The sequence below is a fragment of the Dromaius novaehollandiae genome, chromosome 25 (assembly GCF_036370855.1).
Source record: "Dromaius novaehollandiae isolate bDroNov1 chromosome 25, bDroNov1.hap1, whole genome shotgun sequence".
NCBI lineage: Eukaryota > Metazoa > Chordata > Aves > Casuariiformes > Dromaiidae > Dromaius > Dromaius novaehollandiae.
In genome coordinates this window covers 4,740,202-4,762,075 of record NC_088122.1, presented here as the reverse complement: position 1 = coordinate 4,762,075, position 21,874 = coordinate 4,740,202, and the positions used below count along the sequence as shown (strand labels likewise).

Below are 21,874 nucleotides of genomic sequence, written 5' to 3'. Positions count from 1 at the left end.
ACGGAGGTGGTGAAACAGCCTCCCCCGTGCCCCAGCAGCCTTGCTCCTGCCCAGTGAATATCCAAGTGGGAACCAAGGGGCACTCACCCTCCATCGCGTACTTCATGTCCTGAGCAAAGAGGTTCCACATCACCTCAGCGCTGATCTTCCCCACGTTCAGCTCCTGCGGGAACCTGGGGCAAAAGGGACAGTGCGTTCACCAGGCGACCGGAGCACAAGAACAAGCCCCCATGGCCAGGGCCAGGCCACAGCAGGGACCCGCATCAGCCATGGCATGGCCAGGGCTGTCCCCAAACTGTCCCTGGCTGGTGGGACTGGTGCATGGAGCCAGGCTCAGGGCAACCTTGACGGCAATCCTTCGCCTGCTGCCCATGGTGGGCTCATGTGGTTGTGCCCAGAAATGGGACTCCTGGGGTCCTTCCCCAGCTCGGCAGCGAACTTGCCGTGCAGCTTGGAGGTAAGTCACCCCCTAACTCCTCCCCCACCCTGTGCCTCAGTTTTCCCGTCTGTAAAATGGATGTTATGACCCATTTCCAGAGCAGTAATTCAACCACGACCCCCAAGAACCGAGCACGGTGCCCTTTCCCCACATCTACTCACTGGTTGAGGCAGGGCGTGTAGGAGTTCTTGTCCTCCTCGATAATGGAAACTATCAGGGTGATGAGTTTGGACCAGAAGTCCAGGTTCTTGATGCTGGGGCCCTGCTCCTCAGGGGGCACCTCGCCTTTCTTGGTCTGGAGTGATGGGGACACAGGGGAGGCTCCAGTCACCCCCATGCCCTGTGAGGCTCGATTTCATGGTGGGGCTAACAGGGAGGCTGGTGGGCAACCAGCACCGGTCCCTCCTGGGGTGCTGGAGACCTGGGAGCATCCAGGGGCTCCACACAGTCCCCACATCCATTAGGGACATGGGACCGGTCTTGACCCCGTGGCAGGGGGCTTGAACCCTGCCCAAGATTTGGGGCCTGCTCTGCGTGGGGCTGAGCACCCTAGGGAAGGGCCAGGGCAGCACAGGGAACAGGGGGAAAGGGAAGGAAAAAATAGTGGGGTGATGGAGAAGGGAAAGGGATGGGAGGGAGGAAGGCAGGGAGAGCAGGCAGGTCCCCCTGCACTGTCCCCACCACAGCTGGTGGCCCAGGGCTGGTCCGAGTGCTTGGGGGTGGCCGCGTGTGCGAGGCCAGCAGGTCCCAGCTCTCCTTGCCCCACTCACCGGGTCCGTCTGGTACTCGCGGCTGTACAGCTCGTGACAGTTGTTGAAGATGTACTCGTAGGTGGAGTTGAGGCAGGCCTTCACACAGTCCTTCACCACCTGGCTGGCGCGCGGGGGGCTTTGCAGCTCCTGGACCTGCGCGGGGAGCAAGATGTGGAGCCAACCGCATCGGCCATCGCTGAAGAAAGACCCATGGCCCTGGACAAGACCCCGGTGAGCCCGGGAACTGCTGAGGGGTCAACGCTCCCCCCAACCCCAGACAGGCCTGGGGCCACGAGGGATCCAAAGATGCAAATCCGGCAGGAGCAGGAAAGCCGAGGGCATCGCTGGGGCTCTTGCCCAGGGTAGTGAGGCTGCCCCTCCGGAGGGGTGGGGAGAAATGGCAATACCTTCATCCGGAAGAAGGTGATGCTGGTCAGCAAATCCACTGTGGACTTGAGATCCTGCAGCCGCTCGGGGCTGCTGGCGGGGAAATTATTCTGCGAAAGGGAGAGGAAAAAGCCGTCACATGCGGAGCGCAAGGGCCATCCAGCCCAGGTGTCACCGAAACCTGGGCAAGATGCCTGGCTCTGCCGGCGGGAGAAAGCAGCCGCCTCTTCACTATACAGGTGGGGAAACTGAGGCACGGCAGGTCGCTTACCCGGTACATGGAGAGGTCGATCCGCAGGGAATTGTGCAGCTGGTCGAGGAGCTTGACGAACCGTTCTTTCTGCGGAGAAACACCCCGGAGCCAGGTAAACGGGGGAAAAGCGCCTGGGGCCGTATCCCCCCCTCCTCCCCGCTTCGCCTGGCTCTCTGGGCCCCCCAGCCCCGACCCCACACCACCCCACGGCTCGCCCCCCCTCTCCTGCCTTCCTGCGGGCCGTGCCCTGCCGGGGATGGGCGCTAGAGCAGCGCAGAGGGACGCCCGCCAAGAAGAGCCCGTCCTCGCTGGTGGCCGGGCGTCGTCAGCGGGCAGCGTGGAGCGGACGGCAGCGGTCGGAGGCTCCGGAGCAAGCGTGGCCCCGCTGGGATGGGGTCCCCATCGGTGACGGCGGGCGGTGCGGAAGCGAGAGCCCAAACCCCGCGTGGGGGGGGGGGGGGGGGCCAGGAATCCCCTTCGCTCTCGCTGGCGGGCAGCGCCGGAGGGAGACGGGCAGGTCCATCCGTCCCGCCGGCCAAAACGCCTCCAAGGCCGGGGCTCGGGGCGGGGGAACGGCACCCAGCATCGCACCTTGGGTGCCAGGCTTTCCAAAAGCGCCAAAGGACGAGGGCAAGGAAAGAGCCGCTTTTGCAAAATCTTCCCAGTTTTGGGAACGAGATGCTTCGGGCCTCGCCAAGATGATGCCCGCGACCGGGCAGGATCTAACCCCAGGGCAGCTCTGAGGTACACGGGCAGGGAAATGCCCCGGGCGGGCGGTATCCCCCAAGGCTGGGGGGGCTCTAATTCAGCTTGGTCCAGGGACCTCGCACGGGGCGACAGGATGCTAACCCAGCTCAGGCCGATCGGCTGAGCTGAAGGAAAAGCAAGCGATTCGCTCAAAAAAACGCCGTTCGGTGTAAATCTTTGGAAACCCACGGGCCTCCCTGGAGAGCCCCGGTTTTACCCGCAGCCAGCAGCGTGGGCTGAGTCGGGGACAGGGATGCCCTGGGGGCACCCGACAAGCGATGGCCACCGGGCTGCTGGTGCAGCTGCTTTTCGGCTGCACAACGGCATCGCCCTGCCCAAGGCTCCCTGCCCTCGAAGCAGAGAGGTGGCCGGAGACGGGCCATGCACAGCCCTGAGCCCCGAGTCCTCGCGGGGAGCAGGGGGCCGCCGGCGGGGCGGGGGGCGCGGGGGGCGGGCCAGGGGAACGACGTGTCGGAGACACTGCTCCCCGGCGCCGGATGAGTCCCGCAGCCAGCGTTTTGCGACCGCAAACCTTCCGAGCGCTCGCCGGCCGGAGACGGCAAAGCCAGGCTTTGGGCCGAGACCGTGCGTCCCCGACACACAACGGCTGCAGCGCACTTTAAAACTGCACACGCCAGGCACTCGGGCTTAAAGCGACACGGCCGGGCACTTTAGGACCCAACCTTTAGGCTCTCTAAAAAAAGAGAAAGAAACAAGTTTTTAAAACCCTACATGTTAGAGAAAAAGCTTTTCGTGTGGTTTCCTCTTTCTTTTTCTTTCCTCCGCGTGATGCACAGCTCGCTCGGCTCTAGCTGTCCCCTGCGCTGGGATGATGAACCAAGCCGTGGTCCTGCCTCCAGCCCTCGCTCCCCAGCGCCTCGTCCTAGCCGGGGCCAGGCTCCGACCTCGGGCTGCCCCGCGTGGATGCAGAGCGGCCGGGGTGGGAGCCCAGCCCGTGCCCTGTCACCTCACCGCGCTCCCCGCGGGCTGACCCGGCCCCGCCGCAAGCTCGCCCGGGTGCGAGGTGCCGCCGGGCACCCCGGCTCCTTGCCACCGGAGAAAACCGGGCGGCTCGGTGCTGGTGCACCCCGGGGAGTTTGCTCCGGGCTCGGGTTGTGCCCGATGCGCTCAGAGCCGTGCAAAGCTCCCGGCGAGCGGCAGGGAAAGGGCTCCTCGCTGCCTGCTTCCGAGGCAGGAGGTCGGATGCCGCAAAAATTTCAATGTCCTGCTGGAACGGCAGCGCCCGGGGGCTGCCGGCGACGTGCGGCGGTTTGCAGGGCATCGTCGCCCATCGGTCGAAGCCAGGTTGAATTGCAATCAAAGCTTTACCATAATAATTTGGGGAGCAAATTTAGACATTCTCCCCGAAGACGGCGGCTAATTTCCTTCCTGAAAAACAGGAGGCGGCTTTACCTCGAGGCACGGTGGCCAAAGCCCCGCTGCCTGGCTGCGGTTCGGAGGACGGGGGTTTTGCACGGCCCTTTTTCGCCCCACGAGCCCCCCGCCCCCAACCCAAGAGAAGAGAGAAGAAGGAAGGAGTGTTTACGCACCATCGGACTTACCCCGAAATTGGAAGCGGCAAAGCGGTCGGAGGCGGAGACGTTGGTGGAGGCGGTGGTGTGCGCGTAGTAGGCGTTGATGTTGGCGAGCAGCGTGCTCATCACCGCCGGCACCCCCGGACACATGTATTTAGAGGAGAGACAGGCAAAATGCCTGGGGGAAAAGGGAGAGAGAGGGGAGTGATGGAAAACGAGTGCAAAGGGCAGCAGGGGATTGAGATAGCGGCAGGGAAACGACCCACGCAGGGCTGGCACGGCCGCCAGGCGCAGGGCCGGGGCGAGGAGCTCACGTCATGGCCTGGTAGATGGACTCCACGCCGTAGCGCATGGCAAACTCGTCCACGATCTCCTGCGCCGTCTCATCGAAGTACACCTTCCAGGCATCGTCGCCCTTGGCGTCGGGGATCTTCACCACCCCGTTGTTTTGCAAATCCGTCACGAAGTGGAAAAGGTTCTGGGGGTGCAAGAGAGTCCCTCCAGGTCACCGGTGCTGCTGCCGGGGATGGGGTGGCCCCAGTGCCCATGGTCCTGCGCCAGCCCCGCGGCGCCCGCAGCCCGCTCACCTCGTGCAGACACGTGTACTGCACGTGGTACGGGGCCACCTTCTCCTCGCCCTTGATCTCCACGCTGATGTGCAGCCGGATGGCTCCGGACACGGCCGACTTGTCCGTCCGCTTGTCTGCAGAGGGCAGAGGGAGAGGGCCGAGACGTGAGGGTCCCCCCTGCCCTTCACACGGGGCGACCGGGGGCACCGCCACCTCGGCCCCAACCTGTGAGATGGGGCAGACATCTGCGGTGCCGCTGCGGAGGAGGTCTCTTTGCCGGGGCCGTACAGCGCCTAGCACCCCTGGACTTTGATATGATGCTGCTGAGGCAACATGATGACAGGGGATTTGGACCAAAACGGGGCTAAACCCCAGCTGGCCAAGGCACTCTGGGTGAGAGGTGGCCCGCTCCGTGCCTCAATTTCTCCCCTGTGGCTCCCAGTGCTCCAGATCTCCAGGGCAAAGTGCTTTGAGATCGACCCAGGGAAAATGCTTGATCGCAGCAGGCTTTGGGTATTAAATAACGGTTTTCACAGCAGCCTCTGCACTGCCATGATGAAAACGGCCTCTGCGCCACGTGGCTGCGGGGCTCTGGCTGCCCCAAGGTTGCGGCGGGGGAGCTGGGGCCGGGGGCACCCGGGGGGTCCGAGCGGGCAGCAGCCGGTTACCGAGGTTGTACCAGACGTCCATCTCGCCGCTCAGGGTCCGGACCTCAATGATGGTCTGGCCCAAAAAGTCGTCGGACTCCCTCTTAAAGCGCTGCTTGACACGGGACTTGATGTCGTCATCCTCGTCCCAGACACGCACCTTGATGCGGTCGGAGGAGTTATGGCACTCGCTGCGGGGGGAGAGAAGGGAGAGCTCCCAGCGTGAGCGGGGAAACCTTTCCAGCCGCTCCCCAGGCCTCGGTTTCCCAAAATCAGAGCCAGCAACGGTGCCTCCCTCCCCACGGGAAGCGTCCGGAGCGCCTGCGCCGGGATGCAGCGGGCGAAGGGAGCGGCGGGGCAGGACCCCAGCAGCCCAGAGCCAAATGCTCCACGGCTTGAAAGCAGCCCCGGGAACTTGCACGGTTTCACCTCCTTAAAACCAAAACGCTAAAGTGACAGCTTGGCTCTGCACCAGCTCCCCCCGCACATGGACGGTCCCTCGCTCCCTCCCCGGGGCAGGATCAGGCCCCCACCTCCCGCCACCCCACGCGGGAGCGGGTGCTCGGCGGGCAGAGCGCAGCCCGAGAGCCAGCGGAGACGCCGAGAAGGGGGGGACGGAGGTGCACGGGGCGGACTTACAAATGGAAATTCTCCTCCCAGACCGGATTGAGATTGCCGTAGATAGTTTTAGTCCTTTTTTTCGTCTTTCCAACCTGAACAGTAACATACGGGTCACTGGAACCTGTCTTATCCTTGGCTTGCAGACCCTGGGCACAAACGACTACGGCACGGCACGCACACCCGTCCACACGGAGCACACGCACGGCACCACGCGACACACAACAGAGAGAACAGACAGAGAGAGCAGTCAATGCCGCGGCCGCACCGGGCGCCCCGCCGCGAGCCGCACCGAGCGCCCGGGGTCCCCGCCACCCCCGGGGCCAACGCTGCCCTGCGGCGCGGGAGGAGGCTTGGGGCCAGGAGCATCCTCGCGCGAGGGGGAAAGCCTCGGGGGAGTGGGGAGGAGGAAAATTCAGGTCGGAGCATGCAGCGCCCTCCCTTCGCCGGGGATCTGCTGCCAGCAAGGGGCAGACGTCTCTGCTATTGCCCCGAATCTGCGGGCTCAGGAATGGTAGTTTTGGGAGGGGGTGCCGGAGCTGTGCCCACAGGGACACGCCGGCGGGATGCCACGTGCTCCGGCGGTGCGGGAGGGAGCTGGGAGCGGTGGGGACATGGGGGTCCCACACAGTGGTGGCACGCGGCTCGCGGAGTGGCAAGGTGACACCGGTGCCTACCCGTGATGCTGATCTTGGCCGACCACTTGGAAGTGCCGTCCAGGACGCTCTGCTTCACCGCCTTCATCTGCTGCGTGTGGGTGGTCTTGGTGACGCCAAACACCTCCTGGATCAGCTCAAAGATCTCCGGCTTGTTGCGCTCCCGGATCTTCATGCGGTCTTTGAGCACCATGATGATGTTTTGGGTCCGGTCCTCCGCTCCGTGCTTGGAGCTCTTCTCCGCCGCCCCTGGGAAGGAGAACAGCGATGGGCGACACGGGGGGGACAGACGGCATCCGGGACAGAGCTGAGCACCCCCACGCTCAGCACCAGGGATGAGCAAAATCATCAAAGGGGGGGACAGTGCCTTACTCTGCAGGCAGTCGGCATTGAGCAGGTCCTGGCACTTCTCGTGGCACTTCACGCCGCACTCGGCGCAGCGCATGCCCTGCCGGGCGATGCCCCACAGCAGCCCCTCGCACTCGTAGCAGTAGGTGGGCGTCGTGGCCGTCCACACCTCGAAGTTGTGGGGCGTCGTGCAGGAGATGGGGTACACTAAGGCTTGCAGGGTCTTCTTGTAAACATGGTTTTTCTGCGCGGGGAAAGGAGGGAGAGGAGGAAAAGCTCATGCACCGGCCGACCTCGTGCGCTCACCCAGCCCAGCCGATCTCCCTGGCCGCGAGCACCCCGAGCCCCCGCCTCGGAGGCGGCACTTACTAGTTCCTCGTTGTTCAAGGTGCTCGATGCCAGCGCAGACGTGATTCCCGCTTTCCTGGACTGCACCAAGGACTGTCGGAAAGAAACGCAAATCCCAAGTCACGCAGAGCATGGGGGGGGGGTCTCCTCCCGTCCCCTCCTGTCCCCTCCGAGGGACACCAAGGGCTGCTCTGCAACCGGTCCAGCCTGTGGCCTTCCCAGTTCGACCCAGCAGCCTCTCGCCGCGTGTCGGAGACCCCGGGGAGACCCGCCGGGCACCGCGGACGGCACTTACCATGGCCTGCAGGCAGCCAGGGCCAGCGAGGGGGGAATAAAAGCCGTTAATATTTCACACCGATGCAAGTCCTCGCCCCCTTCCCCTTGCAGCAAGTGGGAACGAGGTGGCATTGACCCCCTCCACCCTGCCGCTGGGCCAGTCCCCGTTAGCGGGGGACATTTCAGCAGGGCCGTTTGCTGGCTGCAGCCTGCAAAATCGCGGCGGATCCTCCCAGCAGCTGCAGAGGGGAAAGGCGGGGGCCTGCAGTGACCCCCGCAGTGACCCCCCCATCGTCCCCCACCACCCGTCCCCCAACACCCCGACACCGACACAACACAGCGCAGAAGCATCAGCGGCTGCCGCAGCAGGCGGGGGGGGGGGGATAGCGGGACTGATGCAGGGGGGCAGGTTGGGGACGGGGTGGGAGCAGCCAGGGAGGGCACAGAGTGGGGCCGCGGGGGGGAAGAGAGGGCAGGGAGGCGAAGGGCACCTCACTCCGGGCGCGATGGGCGTCTGGTTTCCAATATTGCTGCTCTTGTCACCGAGGAGGTGACAGCAGAGGCTCTGCTGCTGAGCCCGGCTTGGAGGAGCCTGGGCATCACCGCCCACTGCCCTGGGACGGATGGGACCCCCGTGCCCTGGCGAGGGGACGGGCTGCGGCCATGCACAGCCCAGCGTGACACCGCTGGGGACAGGAGCACTGGGTTTGCACCAGCAAGAAAAGCCGGTCAGTTAATGGGAGCGGAGCTGTGGCTCCTCCGGCGCAGTTCCATCCGCTGGGCACCAGGATGCCGTGGGATGGGAAGGGAAGGGAAGGAGCCGGGGAGGTGTCTGAGCTCTCGCAAAAATCAGAAACCAGACGCTGCTACGGGAGGCCTCGGACTGATGCTCCGTGTCGGGATGGGACCCTGGCAGCTGCGTTAAAGAGAAGCACCCTTGCAGGGGAGGACAGCCCAGCCCAGCCCAGCCGTCCTCGCGGCGCCCCGCTCCCGCTCCGGTGCCCGGCTCTGATACCCAAGCCCGGCATCCCCAAAGCCTCCGGCGGGGATGGCTCCCGCGGGGCTCATCCCCATCATTCCCAGGGACGAGGCAGTGTCACCCGCGGGCACCCGAGGGAGGTGGCAGGGCTGCACCGCCACCGCCCACCCCGCACCCTCCGAGGCGGCGCTGGGGCCTGGGGCTGAGCACCCTGCCAGGAGGGAGCCACCGCAACCGGGGCACCCCGAAAGCCGTGGGGGGCCGGCCGGCGTGACACCCCGCGGGGACACCCCCCGCCCCCCCGACGGCGGGGCTGGGAGGAGGCTCGGCAGGGCACCCGAGGGTGCTCTCTCTTTAACCCCTCACGCCGCGCTCACCAGATCTCTGACTAGAGGGAGAGATTTGCGTCCAAGCTTAATGTCGGGCATGCTGTCAATGCAGCGCAGAAACCTTACCGCCGCCCCCCTGCAGCCGGGGGCGGCCAAGCCGGGCCGGAGGAGAGAGAACAGAAAACACAAGCCACGTTAGAGGCAGCCGGGGAGCGGGGCACGGGGCGCCCGAGCCGCGCGGCGGCAGCGCCGGGAAGGGCCGGGAGGGTCCCCGTCCCTGCGGCCGCCTCCGGGGCACGCGAGTCCAGCAGGTCGGAGCGGGAGCGGGAGCGAAGCCGGCGGCTGGCGGGTGCAAGGCGTTAGGAGGAACCTCACCAAATCGCTAACTAGGGGGATGGGTTTTCTCTTGCGTATGTCCGGCATGCTGTCTATAATGATCAGCCCGCCGCCAGGCCTGCAAGAGAGACGAGAGTCAGCGGGGCCGGGGAAAGCGAGGCGGACGGGGACCCCCAAGCGTCGTCCCATGCTCATCCCGGCCTCGGGAAGCGGGCTCCGGCAGCAGCTCCGGTGACCCGCAGGACCCCCGTCCTCATGGCACGCCGGCCGGGGCAGGGAGCGGTGCCCAGGGCCTTCCAGCAAAGCCCCGGCGCGTCAGGGCTCGTCGGGCTCCGAACCGTGGGAAAAGGGATGCGGGCAGAAAACTGCCACCTTCCCCCCAATTTTGCAGCCACAAATAGCCCTTTGGGCTTATTTTGCTTTGGTTTTCCAGCATGGAGCAAAATAGTGGGGGTTTTCTGCTGAAACGCTGGGGCCATGCTTCCCGGCCACTCGGGAACCCGCGGCAGGGCTTGGGTCGGGATGCCGACACGCAGCCGCCAGCCCCAGCACTTTGGGCCGGTCTGCAGGAAAAGCAGGTTCCCTCTGCAGACACCCGGGGCCCAGTGCGATTCGGTGGGATTTTCGGTCCACTCCAAGTGTCTCAAGGCAACCGATCGCGTTTTGCCCGCGAGACCCGCGCGGGTCACTCCTTGGTCCCATCCTGACCCACTCACCTCCTCGCCTCTCGCCCTCGGCATCTGCTCTTGTGGCCGGGCTCTTCCCGCGCGGATGCGGAGTGGCAGCCGGGGGCAAATCCCGCCGGCTCCGTTGGCTCCTCCAAAAGCACCGCCACGCTTGCCGGGCATCCAGTGTTACCGCCGCGGTTTGGGGACGCTTACCGCGGCCAAGCCCCCGGCACGGCCTCCCCCCACGTCCAGCCCCCCGCGTGGAGGGAAGGGTCACTCGTCCCACCGAAGCGGGGACGGCGGAGGGCAGCGGGGAGCAGCGGGTCCCTTACTCACCCGCCTTTGAACCACAGCGACTTGGCTTCTCCGTCGGCGTCTCCGCGGGCCTGCGGGACACGGCGCGGTCAGGGGCTGCGGCGGCGGCTGCGGGAAGCAGCGCGGGGCAGCCCAGCCCGGGACCCCCGCTCCATCTAAGGATGAACGCACGCCGAAGCGGCGCCCGTGGGCACCGGGGAAGCGCGGAAAGGGATTACACCGCCGCCGGATAAAGCCTGTTCCTAAACCGGCTGGGATCTTTCCAGCACGCAGGAATAAAATATCTTCGGGAGTTTGGAGACGTGCTGGAAAAACAGCAGCCGGGTTTCTCCGGGAGCTGCTCAGGTTGGCGAAGCGGGGCGGGGGGGCGGCTGAGGGATGGCGAAAGCATCGCTGGAAAAGCTCTGCGGGTCCGCGCGGCCCCCGAGCCCCTGGGGATGGAGAGGAGCGCGGGAAAACGCCCGCCCGCCCGCGCAGGGGGAGGCACACACGGCGCGGGGCGGCTTCCCACCGCCCGGGCTTACCTGCAGGCAGCCTACAGCCCTCCCCTGCGGGAAGGGGGGACGCGGGCGCAAGGGCCATGGTGGTGGAGAACTGAAAAGAGAAGCGGCGGGGAGGGGAATCGCAGCCCCGGGGGGGCGCATCCGGAGCCAAAACAAAAAGAAAAGATGGAGGATGGAGTCTAAAAACAGAACAAAAAATGGTCAACTCAATAAACGGGGAGGGGGACGAGGGAGTCGCACCAGCACACCGCAACCGCATGCAGCACACGCCGGGGGGGAGCAGCCCCTCGCGCGGGTCCCCGCTGCCCCGGGGGACGTCGGATTGACGCGGGATCGGGGACCGGCCGTGTCTGCGAGATGCCCAGGCTCTGGGGGTGCAGGACAGGGCCCCCAGCCCGTCGCCAGCCCTCCCGGTGCCCCCGGCGGGCCGCGGGCAGGCTCACCTCCTGCAGCTGCATGCAAACCTTGTTGAAGGCTCTCAGCCAGTTGGCCTTGGCTCGTGCTTTGGGGTCCTGCACCTCCGCCTCCTCCTGCTCCCTGCAACCGCACACAGCCCGGTCACCGCAGGGACCGGCCCCGGGGCGAGGGCGGCCGGGGGACACGTCCGGGCCGTGAGATGGCCCAGGGGTGGCCCTCCAGTCGGGACATTGGGGTTTTTTTTCCTCCTTTTTGGAAAAAATGAGACATGGAGGAAAGAAGAGAGCCTCCAAATGTCCCAGCCTCCTGGCAAGCCTGGTGGGACGTGAGACCGGAGATCGGTACCCAGGGTCTGGCTGGGACGAGGCCACGGAGAGCTCGGGAGACCGGTCTCTCCCCTCCCTGTTGCCATTTAGGCAGAAATGCCCAAACCAGCCCTGGGGGGCCTTGAACACATTAAACTGTGCTCCTCAGCGTTAACCTGTGCTCCTCAGGAGAGAATCGGTTCCGATGGAGGCAGTTTCCCACTCTGATCGCACGTTGGTGCCCAGGCACCGGCTCCAAGCTGGAGCTGCGCCCCAAATCCCAGGCCTGGGACCCGGCACACCGGACATGGTGCTGCCCTGCGGCACCAGCCCCTGCAACGTCCGCACCGACCTCGTCCACCCCCAGCGTCCTCGGTGCCGCGGCGCCGGCGGGACCCACTCTCCATCCCGGACCCTCCTACCTCTCGGCTGCTTTCGGGGGCTCAGGCTCCTGCGCTGCCTCCAGCGCAGGGGCTTCGTCCACTCCCCGCTGGGCCTGGAGGGCCTCCGGGCTTTCTTGGGGAATGGAGGCATCCTTCTCCTCCTTCTTCTCCTCCTTCCTCTCCTCCTTCCTCTCCTGTGGCTGCGGCTTGGGCTGCGGGACCAGCTGTGGCTGCGGCTGCTGCTGCCCGGGCGGCGGGTAGGCGTCCTGCTCCAGGGCTTGGGGCTCGTAACCCCCCCGGTCCCGCAGGTCCTCCTCCTCCTCCTCGGCATAGCCTTCCTCGTTCTCGCTGTAGTCCTCGTTGAACTCTTCCTCCTCCTCCTCTTCCTCCTCCAGGTAGAGGTCGTCGTCCTCCTCCTCCCAGCGGGGCGAGTCCTTGCGGTAGCTGACGGAGCTGTGGCAGGAGTGGTAGGAGTCGCCGTCCCGCTCGTCCAGCTCCGAGTCCCGCAGGCTCTCGTTCTCGAAGTCCTCGCTGAGCTGCGAGCTGCCCTGGCTCAGCTCCGCCGACGAGGCGTACCGGCTGCTCCCCGTGGGGCTGCGGGCCGAGGGCCACAAGGACCGGCTTAGTGGGGGCCTGGCGCTCCAGGGCCCCCGGTGCCGCGCCGGCGGGAGGGGGGCTGCGAAGGGGCCAGCGCCGCTGCGGCTCCCCCCTCCCTGGGAAGCAGCGCCGGGGGGCGAGGAGGTGCGATGGGTGCCGGGATCCCGCTCCGGGCATCCTGGCAGAGGGGATGGACAGTGCAGACCCCGGAGGCCCCCACCCGGCAGGGTCTGCCCCCCCCCATGCTGGAGCGATCTCAGGGGGCTGAGCCGCCTGCCTGTGTCCCGGCTGCGCCCGGGGACGCGGCCACGGCCATCTGCCCCCCCCCCGGCTGCCCACCGCCCAAGGGCGGCCGGATCCGCACCCCCAGCCGGACCCATCCCACCTGCTGCTTGTGCCCTGTCCCCTGTCCTGCCCCCCCGTGCTGCAAATCCGCCGCCCGCCCCCCATGCCTGACACCCCAGCACGCCCCCCTCCACCTCCAGGTGCCCCTCCGCCCCATCACCCCCCCCTTCCGCCTCCCCAGTTTCTCTGCCAGTCCCTTCCCCTCCGTCCACGCTCCCAGGCCTCTCTTCCTCTCCGTGCATCCCTCCTGGTCCTGCTCCCTGCTGCTGCCTGCGCCCCGGCTCAGCTCGGCTCGGCTCGGCGGCCGCCCCGGCTCCCTGCCCTGCTGCTCGCGGGAGGCTGCGGCGGGCGGGCAGGGCGGCCGCTCACCCCCGGGCCCTGCGCCCCGAGCGGCACGGCCCCCGCGGGCCCCCGGGGCAGAGGCTCACAGAAGCACGCATGCAGACAGGACAGGGACATGCCGAGGAAGAGGCCGACACCACGTCTCCAGCACCGGCAGCCGGGGCTCGGGGGCGGGCGGGGGGGTGGGATGGCGCCGGGCAGAGCCCCCCCCCCGGGGCCAGCGAGGCCGTGCCGGGAGCCAGTGGGAGGCTTGGGATGCACCGCGGGGAAGGAGGGTGCTGGGGGCTCTCCGAGCTCGGCGAGGTTGGTCCCGGGGAGGAGGGGTGCAGGCAGGACCCAGCAGGACGGGGGGACATGGGCAGGGGGTCCCTGGGGCTGGGGAGGGCACAGAAGCGCAGGAGACGCGGCTCATGCTGGCGGCCCCTCGCTCCCCAGCCTGCCCTGGCCTCGGCTCGGACTGGGGGCCCTCGGCAAGCCGAGGGGTCTCGAACCGCCCCGCAGGGCTCCTGCCCTGCCAGGCCGGGGGGCTCCCTGCCGAAGCGCTTTGGGGCCCTGGGAGGTGACCAGAAACAGACGGCGGCATTCGCCTGTGCTGGCAACGCGTCCCCAAGGCACCTCACGGCCCCGCTGCGGGAGGGGACACCGGTGCGGGGCCGGGCTCGCATAAGCACCCTGCCACCATGGGGAAGGGGCTGCTGCTTTGCGATAACTGCAGGCCGGGACATGGGGAAGGGGCTGCTGCTTTGCAACGGCTGCGGGCTCGGACGTGGGGAAGGGGCTGCTGCCTTGCGATAACTGCAGGCTGGGACATGGGGAAGGGGCTGCTGCTTTGCAACGGCTGCGGGCTCAGACGTGGGGAAGGGGCTGCTGCTTTGCAATGGCTGCGGGCTCGGATGTGGGGAAGGGGCTGCTGCTTTGCAACCCAGCCGTTGGCTCAGACGGTCCGGGCTGGCCAGCAGGGAATGGGGCCGCGGAGGAAATTTCCCTGCGAATTTGGGAATGGTGCAATGGGCAAAAAAGCCCGGAGCCTGGAGGGGCCGAGCCCTCCCGGGCCCCACGGCGAGACGGTGCCGGGAGGGGAGAGGGAGCGGCGGAGCGCGGCTGCCCTTGCCGGGACTGGTGTTGGCCTCACCAAGGCTGCAAGAACCGAGCACAGCACTCTGCGACGGCACAAGGCACGCGACGAGGTAGAGACCCACCTATCAGATAGGTCTAGGGACCGCCTGCTCTCAAGGGAGTGCTGGCGGCTGGTCCGCCTGCTCGATTCGGAAGCGGACTCAGCGTCGCTGCGCCCGTTTGTGGCAGAGTCTACGCTACCGTAGCGTCTGCCGGGGAGGAGAGGAACACGGTCAGCAAGGTCCCGGGCGCCGCGCCGCACGCCCGCCGCGGCTCGCGCTGCCTCTGCTCCGTGCCCGCCGGGCGAAGGAGGCCAGCGGGGCGCCGGGGCCGCCGGCGGGGTGGCTCCGCCGCGGGGACGGGCTGCGGCGCCTTGCGCGGGACGCTGCGGAGAAGCCGGGCCGTGCTGCGAGCGCGGGGACGGAGAAAGCGCCCGTGCGGGGGTCCCTGCCTGCGGCTCTGCCTACAGCCCCGGCCGGGCCACCTCCCGGCGAGGACGGTTCGGGGGCCCCCCAGGCCGGGGCTGGGGGCGGGGGGTCACCCAAAAGAGCGTGAAAACTCCTCTGCCTTTGAACCAAAGAGCCCCAGAGGAAGGCGGCAGGGACGGCGGCAGGGACCTGCCACATGCCCAGGCGCTGGCATCATCCCCCTCCTGCCCCTCTTCCTCGCCTCTCCGTCCTTCCCACCTTCGCTCGTCACCCCGGGAGCGACGTCCCCTCCTGTCACCCCCGGGAGCCCGGGACCCTCTCCCACGCAGCGGGTGCCCGCCGGGCAGGGGGGTGGCCAGGGCCGGGCGCGAGCGCTACCTGACGGGGCGCTGGTCCGAGTAGTCCATCTCGTAGCTCTGCATGGAGTCGGTGTAGGAGTCGCGGGAGCTCTGCTGCTGCGGCCTCACGGGGTACTGGTGCACGGAGGCGTTGGGCTGCGACGTGGTGTAGTAAGGCGGCGGGATGCTGTTGCTGGTCTCGCTGCGGTAATCGCTGTCCCGGTCGTCCACGGTGCTGTCGGGGTCGTCATCTGCGAAGGGTGGAGCGGCAGCGGTGAGAGGGACGCGGGACGGACCTGCGCCCCGGCTGTGACAACCCCACTGCTGCCACCGCCGTGTCCCCAGCTCCGTGGGACGGTGCTGGCCAGGACGGCTGGGAGACAGAGAGGAGGGTGGCAGCCCGTGGGGACAGCCCGGCCCAGGGAAGGGACACTCGGCGTGGCAAACGGGGGGTCGTGCCGGGGACCGCCAGGCTCGGAGGAGAGCGGACAGCGGGATACTCACTCTGCTGTTCTCCCCAGCCAAAATAATTCCAGTTGCCTACAAAGAAAAGGGGCAGAGACAGTAAGACGGACGCGGTGCCGGGGCGGCAGCGGGAGCTGGGTGGAGGAAGCAGGGTCTCCCGGGAGCAGTCGGACCTACGCCGGGCGGCCGCACTCAGCACCCGCTCCCGTCCCCTGCGCGGGGTCCGCGGGGCCCTGGGCCGGGCTGGGCGCCCCGCGATCCGGAGGAGAGCGGGTGGCTGCCACCCGCTGCAGAGGAGGGACAGTGGCCCGGGCTGGGCAGAGCACCTGGGGCTGCGCATGGCCCTCGGGGACCGCAGAAAGGGAAACCGAGGCACAGAAGCCGCCCAGAAACCACAGGGCAGGGAGAGAGCCAAGAAACCCTGACGGACACAGGACAGACAGCCAGGGGCGGGGGGGGGGCCTGTTCCCGTGCATCCCGGGTGCACAGAGCTGGACGCCGGGATGCTGGGTAAGGGGAAGGAGACGGGGTGGCCCCAGCACGGGAGTACTTACAGCACTGGGAGCCGTGAACGGGGAGAGGCTTTTCCTGCTCCTCCTGGAAGGCGTACTGGGGAGAGATGGGGCCGGATCAGGGCCTGCGCAGCCCTGCACGGCCCCTCGCCCCCCCCCCGAGGCTCGCAGGCAGGGCGATGCCGCCCCTCGCCCTGGCCCGACTCTGCAGTGGGGACGCGGTGCCGGGGCCAGCGGGGGACTCACATCGTCCTGGTCCCGCATCGCGTTGAGCTGCTCCAGCTTCTTGGCCCAATACCTGGCCTCCTCCTCGGGGATGTCTGAAAGGGGAAAGACCCCTGATCTGTGGGACAGATCCCCCCAGAACATCCCTCCCGGCTCTGACCCACGGGGAGCCCCCCAGCAGCCCCCCGAGGCCGGCGGGAGGAATGGAAAGGTGCAGCCCCGTCCCTGGGGGCGGCGGGGGTCCGGGCGCCGGCACCTACCCAGCGGCAGCTCGAAGCGGGTGTCGAGGAGGATGCGGTGGAAGGTGGGGTCCTTGGTGCCCGAAATCTCGTTGTCTGTCATGATGACCTGGGAGTCGAGCGTGAGCCATTCCCCGGGACCCTCCTGCGGGGCGCAAGCGGGGCTCAGGGGAGCTGCTGCGGGACCCCGCACCCAGCCCACGCTGCACCCAGGGGGGCACAGCCTGCGCCCTGGGGAGCCGCCGGGTCCTGCTGGGGCGGATGGAGCCTCGGCCACCCCCAAGCACAGGGATCCCCCCTCTCCGGGGGCAGCCAGGGCTGGTGGTCCCGGGAGGGGACAGCCTGGGGACGGCCCCGCTCCCTACCTCGTTGGACTGCCGGATGGTCCGCAGGGGGATCCACACCATGCCCACCATGGTGTCCCAGATGAGCCCCTTGTTCCACACCTCCACCGTCAGGCCCAGGTCCAGCCGGTTGATCTCGCTGCCGGGAAGGGCGCGTGGTCACCCCCCTGCCCCAGCGCACCCCCAGGCACCCCCCCCCCATTCCCTCCCCCATGCTCGGCCCCCAGGGGGGCTCCAGGATCTCCCACCCGTCTTGGGATGGGTGGCCCATCCCAAGGAGAAAAGGGGGACAGGCACACTGCTGTGTCCCTCGCAAGAGAAGCAGCCCCCCTCCCCAAATCCAGGGAGGAAATGCAGCTGGGCAGGCAGGAGAGCCCTAGCACCCAGCAACACGGCACCCCGGGGTCCCTGCTGGGTGAGGAGGGGGCTGGGGGGGCTCGCGGCCCCGGCACACTCACAACATGAAGTCCTGCTCCCAGGACGGCAGGTTGCCCCGCACGGCGATGGTCGTGCTCTTGACATTTTGCACCTTCAGCGTCACGTAGGTGTTAAATTTCTCTGCGGTAACAAGCCGGGGGTGACGCCAGGGGCTGCCGCGGCTCGGCCGTGAGCCCCACCTCGTCGTGTCCGCGGCATCCCCAACCCCTGTGCCCCCCAAGTCAGACCCCCGGAGCTGGGACCGAGCTTGGTGTCCCCTTGCCACCCCCAACCCTGGTCCAGCCGGCCCACGAGACGAGCCCGCTGCCCCCGGCCCCCCCGGGATGGGACCACTCACCTTGGGGCCCGTCGAACTTGGCCTTTTTAACTGCAGAGAGACAGAGAGAGAGGAGGGATTTAGCCCCGCAGCCAGCACAGGGGGGCTGAGGACCCCCAGCGAGGCACCTGGGGGGGGACCCCAGACCCGGCCCCCCACCCCGGCCACACGCCGACCCAGCTGGAGAGACACGGGGAAGGTGGTGGGATCCTTCCCAAGGCTTTTCCTGGGCCAGGCCGGCTCCGTGCCACTGCCGGCAGCGCCAGGGTTAAGCCACCCGCGCCAGCCCGGCGCTCCCGCTCCCGGAAACCGCTGACCCAGATCAGAGCCGTCGCAGCTCGCGAAGGAAACCCAGGCGCCGGGGGGCTGCTGGGGGCACCAGGGATGCTCCCCCCACCCCGCAGCCCCCCAGGGACCCCCCTCTGTGCCCTGACCCCGGGTGAGGGCCCCGTTCCTGCCCCAGCCCCCATCGCTCCAGGGGACATCTGAGCCGGATCTTGCCCCGAGCCACCCTCAGCACCACGAGGACAGGCTCCCGCTCAGCTCCGGTGCAGGATTTATGTCCAAACGCAGGATTTTGCTCTTTCAGGCAGCCGGTGGCAGACCCCCCCCCCACCGCACTCCGCCCCAGCGACACCAGTTACACCAGTGCAGGGGGTTACTGGGAGCCACGGCTGCGCAGCTGGAGGGGGGCAGAGCGCTTTGGGACCCGGCTTTTGGCAGCGATGGGGAGGCCCCAGGAGGACCGAGCGCTGCCGGGGTCTCGCGGGCGCCGGGGCTCGGAGGAGGCGATGACACAGCAGCCGGAGAGCGGCTCGATGACGCGGGCGCCGGCGGGCGGACCGGCGTGACGGCGGAGCGATGAAAATAGCCCTCGCGCTACCGAAGGTAATTGGATTGCAAAGACATGCCGCCACCCCGCCGCTCATCGCCGGCAGCCGGAGCGGCCACACCGCACCGGGGAAACCGAGGCACGGGACCAAACCCTCAGCCGGGCACCGGGGCCGTGCCACCCCCGGGACCGCTTGGCGAGGCTGGAGGGGGGGTCTGTCTAAGCGGCCGGCCGGCTTGCTCCCTCGCTATTTCTTTCTTGCTTTTTATCCCAATTTGAAGAGTTCAAAACCCTGCGAGTTGCCCAAAGGCAGAAACGGGCTCGAGCATCGCCCCGCTCCGAAAATAATGGGGAGCCGGTGGCTGCTTTGAGCCACTGAGAGGGTTGGCCGGCTCACGGCTCCGTGCAGCGGCTCTGCCCCGAGAAAGGTTGCCGGCTCTTTCCTCGGAGCCGCATCCCGGGGGATCGCAGGACTCCGGGAGCCGCGGCCTCGCTCGGAGGCCCCGGGCTCGCGGGGAGGCCGGATGGAGGCCAGGCCATCGGTCCAGCCGGCACCGAGCCTGGGGCATCCCAAAGAGCCTCAGCCTCCCCCATGCCCCGGGAGCCAGATGCCTCCTCCGCGGCCGGCCGCCCCGCGCCCGCCGCTACTCCGAAACGGGAGAGCAAAGGAAGGGAAAGCTCCAAAAATACCCGGGCTGACGGGAACAAGCGATCACCCGGGGAACATGTGGCTCTCCTGGCTGTCAGGACACAGCCTGCCGACACCGTCTGCGGCTGCCGGCCCTGGCACCCCCCTCGCCAAGGGGCCCCCGGGGCCAGCCGCGAGCCGGAGCCCCTGGGGAATCCGCTTTCGGGGTGGGAACCTTGGGAAAGGCCAAAGGCAGCCCACGTCGCTAAGCAGAGGGCTGGCAGCACCGGGAGCCCTCGTGGGAGCAGGATACCCCCGAAATAAGGCGGAGGAGCCGAGGTGCTTCCCGAACCAGGGTGAATCAGCCCTGGCTTGTGCGGAGGAGCCGCTTGCCGGCAGGGGAAACCGAGGCAGGCGGGCAGGGGCTGCCCCCTCCAAGCACGGGGGGGGGGGGGGGGAAGGGCCCGGGGGGCTGCAGCTCCAGCCTCGGGGATGCCCCAGGGCCAGGCGGCCGCGGCTTTTGCACCCTCGGGTCCCCAGGAGGTAAGAAATGAAGTGATTTAAAGTAAAAATCCTCAGGGGGGCTGGGGAGCAAGGAGAGCGTCTGCCCTGGCATCGCAGGGACCCCCGGCCCCCCTTTGCCAGCACGGCCCTGCCCCGGGGGGTTCTCCAGGGCTGCCACCCCCCCTCCTTCCCTGCACACATGGGGAAACCGAGGCCCAGGGCAGGCTGTGATCCACCATAGGTGCTGCAGGCTGGGGTACCCCAAAGCTGGTGACAGCATCCGGCCGGGGGGGGCACGTGGATCAGGCCCTTCCCAGACCCCCCCACCCCCTCGCAGGCAGGTTTTGGCACCTCTCCCGCTGCCGAGGCCCCCGCCACCCCCCCGGCACCGGCGGGTATTTATAGCTCCTTCCCCGGTGCCTCCGTGGAGGTGGCGGGGGCTGGTGCCGCGGAGCACCTGGAGCCGTGATGGGAGCGAGGGGGCCGCACCAGCACCCTGGGGACGGGGACATGCCGGGGGGGCACCCACAGCCCCCCCAACCCCACTGAGAGAGTGGGGGGAGCCCCCCCCATCTCCCTGCTGATTTGCACCAGTGGGGACACCGGGGGCGAGGGCGAACGCAGAGACTGCGGGATCCATCCGAGCGCTGAGTTGGGCAGGTCTCAGCGGGGTGTCGGGATCCCACAGCTGCCCAGTGCTCCCAGTGCCTCCCACCGTGGAGGAGCCAGTGCCCCCCCCCCAGACCTGGGCTGGGGACAACGGGGCCACCGCCAGGCACGGGGATGCCACCATGCTCCTGCCCGCCCCCCCCCGGGGGAAACCCCAGCAGCCAGCGGCCCCCCGGGACACGTTGCCTGTCCCCGAACCTGCGCAGATGGGGGATCGCTCCCCGCAGGCAGCTCCTGCCAGGGGGTCTCAGCGGGGTTGGGGGGGGCACATTCAGCCCCCCGAGCAGGCAGCAGGCCTCCAGGCTGCCCGAGGAGGGGCAATGCCCGGGGGTGGGGGGGAGCATTTGGGGGAGTGCGATGGGGGTGGGGGAATTTGGGGAGGGTATGGAGTGTGCAGTGCATTTTGGGTGGGGGGCGTTGGGAATAGGGGGGATTGGGGGATTTTTGGAGGGTGGGGGGGGCGCGGCAGCGGTTGGGTGTGGGAAGGGGCTGTTTGGGGTGATCCCTCCCCCGGAGGACGGGGAGGGGGCGGGTCTCCGCCGCGGAGCCTGCAAGCGCCCCCCCTCTCCCGCCCCCCCCCCGCGATCCCAGCCGCGGCAGCGGGGCGGCGCGGCCCCACGGGGGGGGGAAGGGGGGGGGGCCAAGCGCCACCGCTTGACCCCGCCGCAAAGCGGGCCCCTCTCTCGGGGAGCCGGGCGGCGGCAGGGCGGGGTGGGGGCCCCCCCGGCACGGCCCGGTACGGCCCGGGCCCCGCGCGCCCCCGCCGCGGGCAGCGCCGCGCGCGCCCCCGCCGGTTCATTCATAAATCCAGGCGCCTCCGCGAGCGCCCCCTCCCCCGCCCCCCCCGCGCTGCGCCCAGGCGCTGGCCCCGCCCGGGCCGAACCACGCCATGCGGCGGGGGGGGGGGGGGGCCGCACCCGGGGGGGGGCTGGCGGCCGCCCCCTCCCGCTGCGGGAGCGCCGGGGGGGGGGGGTATCCCTCGCCCCACTGTCTCGCTCCGCCGCCGCCGCCGCCTCGCGTGGGGTGCGGCGGAGGCTGAGGGGGGGGTTCCCCGCCGCTCCCCTCCCCCCCCCCCGCCGCGGGGTGGCCTCGCCCGCGCTGCCGGGGCCCCGGGGCAGCGGGGGGCCCGGCGCGGGCGCGGTTTTGTGAATGGAGGCGCGGGGCGCGCGCGCACGCACGCACAGCCAGCGCCGCGCGCCCCGGGAGCCGCCCCCCGCCCCGCCGCCGCCGCCGCCGCCGCCGCGGGCTCCCTGCGCCGGGCCCGGGGCAGCGAGGCGCCCGGGCTGCCCATCCCCGGGGTGTCCCGGTGCGCGGCGGAGCGGCGCCGCGGCGGCGGGGGGGGGGGGTCCCCGCTTACCTCCGACGCAGAGCAGAGACATGGTCCCGGTGGCGGTGCGGGGCGCTGCCCGGGGACCGCGGCGCTGCCCGGGGACCGGCGCGCGCTCGCGCCCGCCGCCGCCGCCCCCGCCCCGGCGCTAGCAGCCGGCCATCTTGCTTCAGCACCGGGGACAGCTCCTGACGTCAGCCCCGCCGCCGCCTCCGCGGGGGCGGCGGCTTAAAGGAGCCGCGGGGCACCGCCCCCCCCCCCCCCCCCCCCCCACCGCGGGGAGCGGCCCCGGGCGGCGGCGCGGCGGGGCTGGGGGACCCGGGGGGGATCCTCGGTGGGGGGGGTCTGTCCTGCCCCACGGGCCCGGTATGGGGGCGTCTGCCCTGCCCCACAATCCCG

The 21,874-nt window shown here is 68.9% G+C and overlaps 1 protein-coding gene across 2 annotated transcripts in view; it reads right to left on the bottom strand.

Moving 5' to 3' along the window:
- UNC13A (unc-13 homolog A) overlaps window positions 1–21,669 on the bottom strand; it is a 35,975-nt gene extending 14,306 nt beyond the window's left edge. For both annotated transcript variants that reach the window (XM_064497260.1, XM_064497261.1), the window contains exons 1-26: window positions 21,506–21,669; window positions 17,537–17,566; window positions 17,220–17,319; window positions 16,783–16,900; window positions 16,439–16,562; window positions 16,200–16,273; window positions 15,996–16,050; window positions 15,481–15,516; window positions 15,017–15,227; window positions 11,850–12,404; window positions 11,149–11,242; window positions 10,224–10,273; window positions 9,259–9,337; window positions 7,321–7,392; window positions 6,976–7,195; window positions 6,625–6,852; window positions 5,969–6,110; window positions 5,351–5,520; window positions 4,701–4,816; window positions 4,428–4,591; window positions 4,141–4,291; window positions 1,850–1,918; window positions 1,599–1,688; window positions 1,210–1,344; window positions 601–734; window positions 88–173 (exon numbers count right to left, since the gene is read on the bottom strand). In XM_064497260.1, coding sequence (XP_064353330.1) covers window positions 88–173; window positions 601–734; window positions 1,210–1,344; window positions 1,599–1,688; window positions 1,850–1,918; window positions 4,141–4,291; window positions 4,428–4,591; window positions 4,701–4,816; window positions 5,351–5,520; window positions 5,969–6,110; window positions 6,625–6,852; window positions 6,976–7,195; window positions 7,321–7,392; window positions 9,259–9,337; window positions 10,224–10,273; window positions 11,149–11,242; window positions 11,850–12,404; window positions 15,017–15,227; window positions 15,481–15,516; window positions 15,996–16,050; window positions 16,200–16,273; window positions 16,439–16,562; window positions 16,783–16,900; window positions 17,220–17,319; window positions 17,537–17,566; window positions 21,506–21,527 — 3,325 coding nt within the window. In that variant the 5' untranslated portion in view covers window positions 21,528–21,669. The remainder of the gene's footprint in view (window positions 1–87; window positions 174–600; window positions 735–1,209; window positions 1,345–1,598; window positions 1,689–1,849; window positions 1,919–4,140; window positions 4,292–4,427; window positions 4,592–4,700; window positions 4,817–5,350; window positions 5,521–5,968; window positions 6,111–6,624; window positions 6,853–6,975; window positions 7,196–7,320; window positions 7,393–9,258; window positions 9,338–10,223; window positions 10,274–11,148; window positions 11,243–11,849; window positions 12,405–15,016; window positions 15,228–15,480; window positions 15,517–15,995; window positions 16,051–16,199; window positions 16,274–16,438; window positions 16,563–16,782; window positions 16,901–17,219; window positions 17,320–17,536; window positions 17,567–21,505) is intronic.
- Window positions 21,670–21,874: the final 205 nt, after the last annotated feature.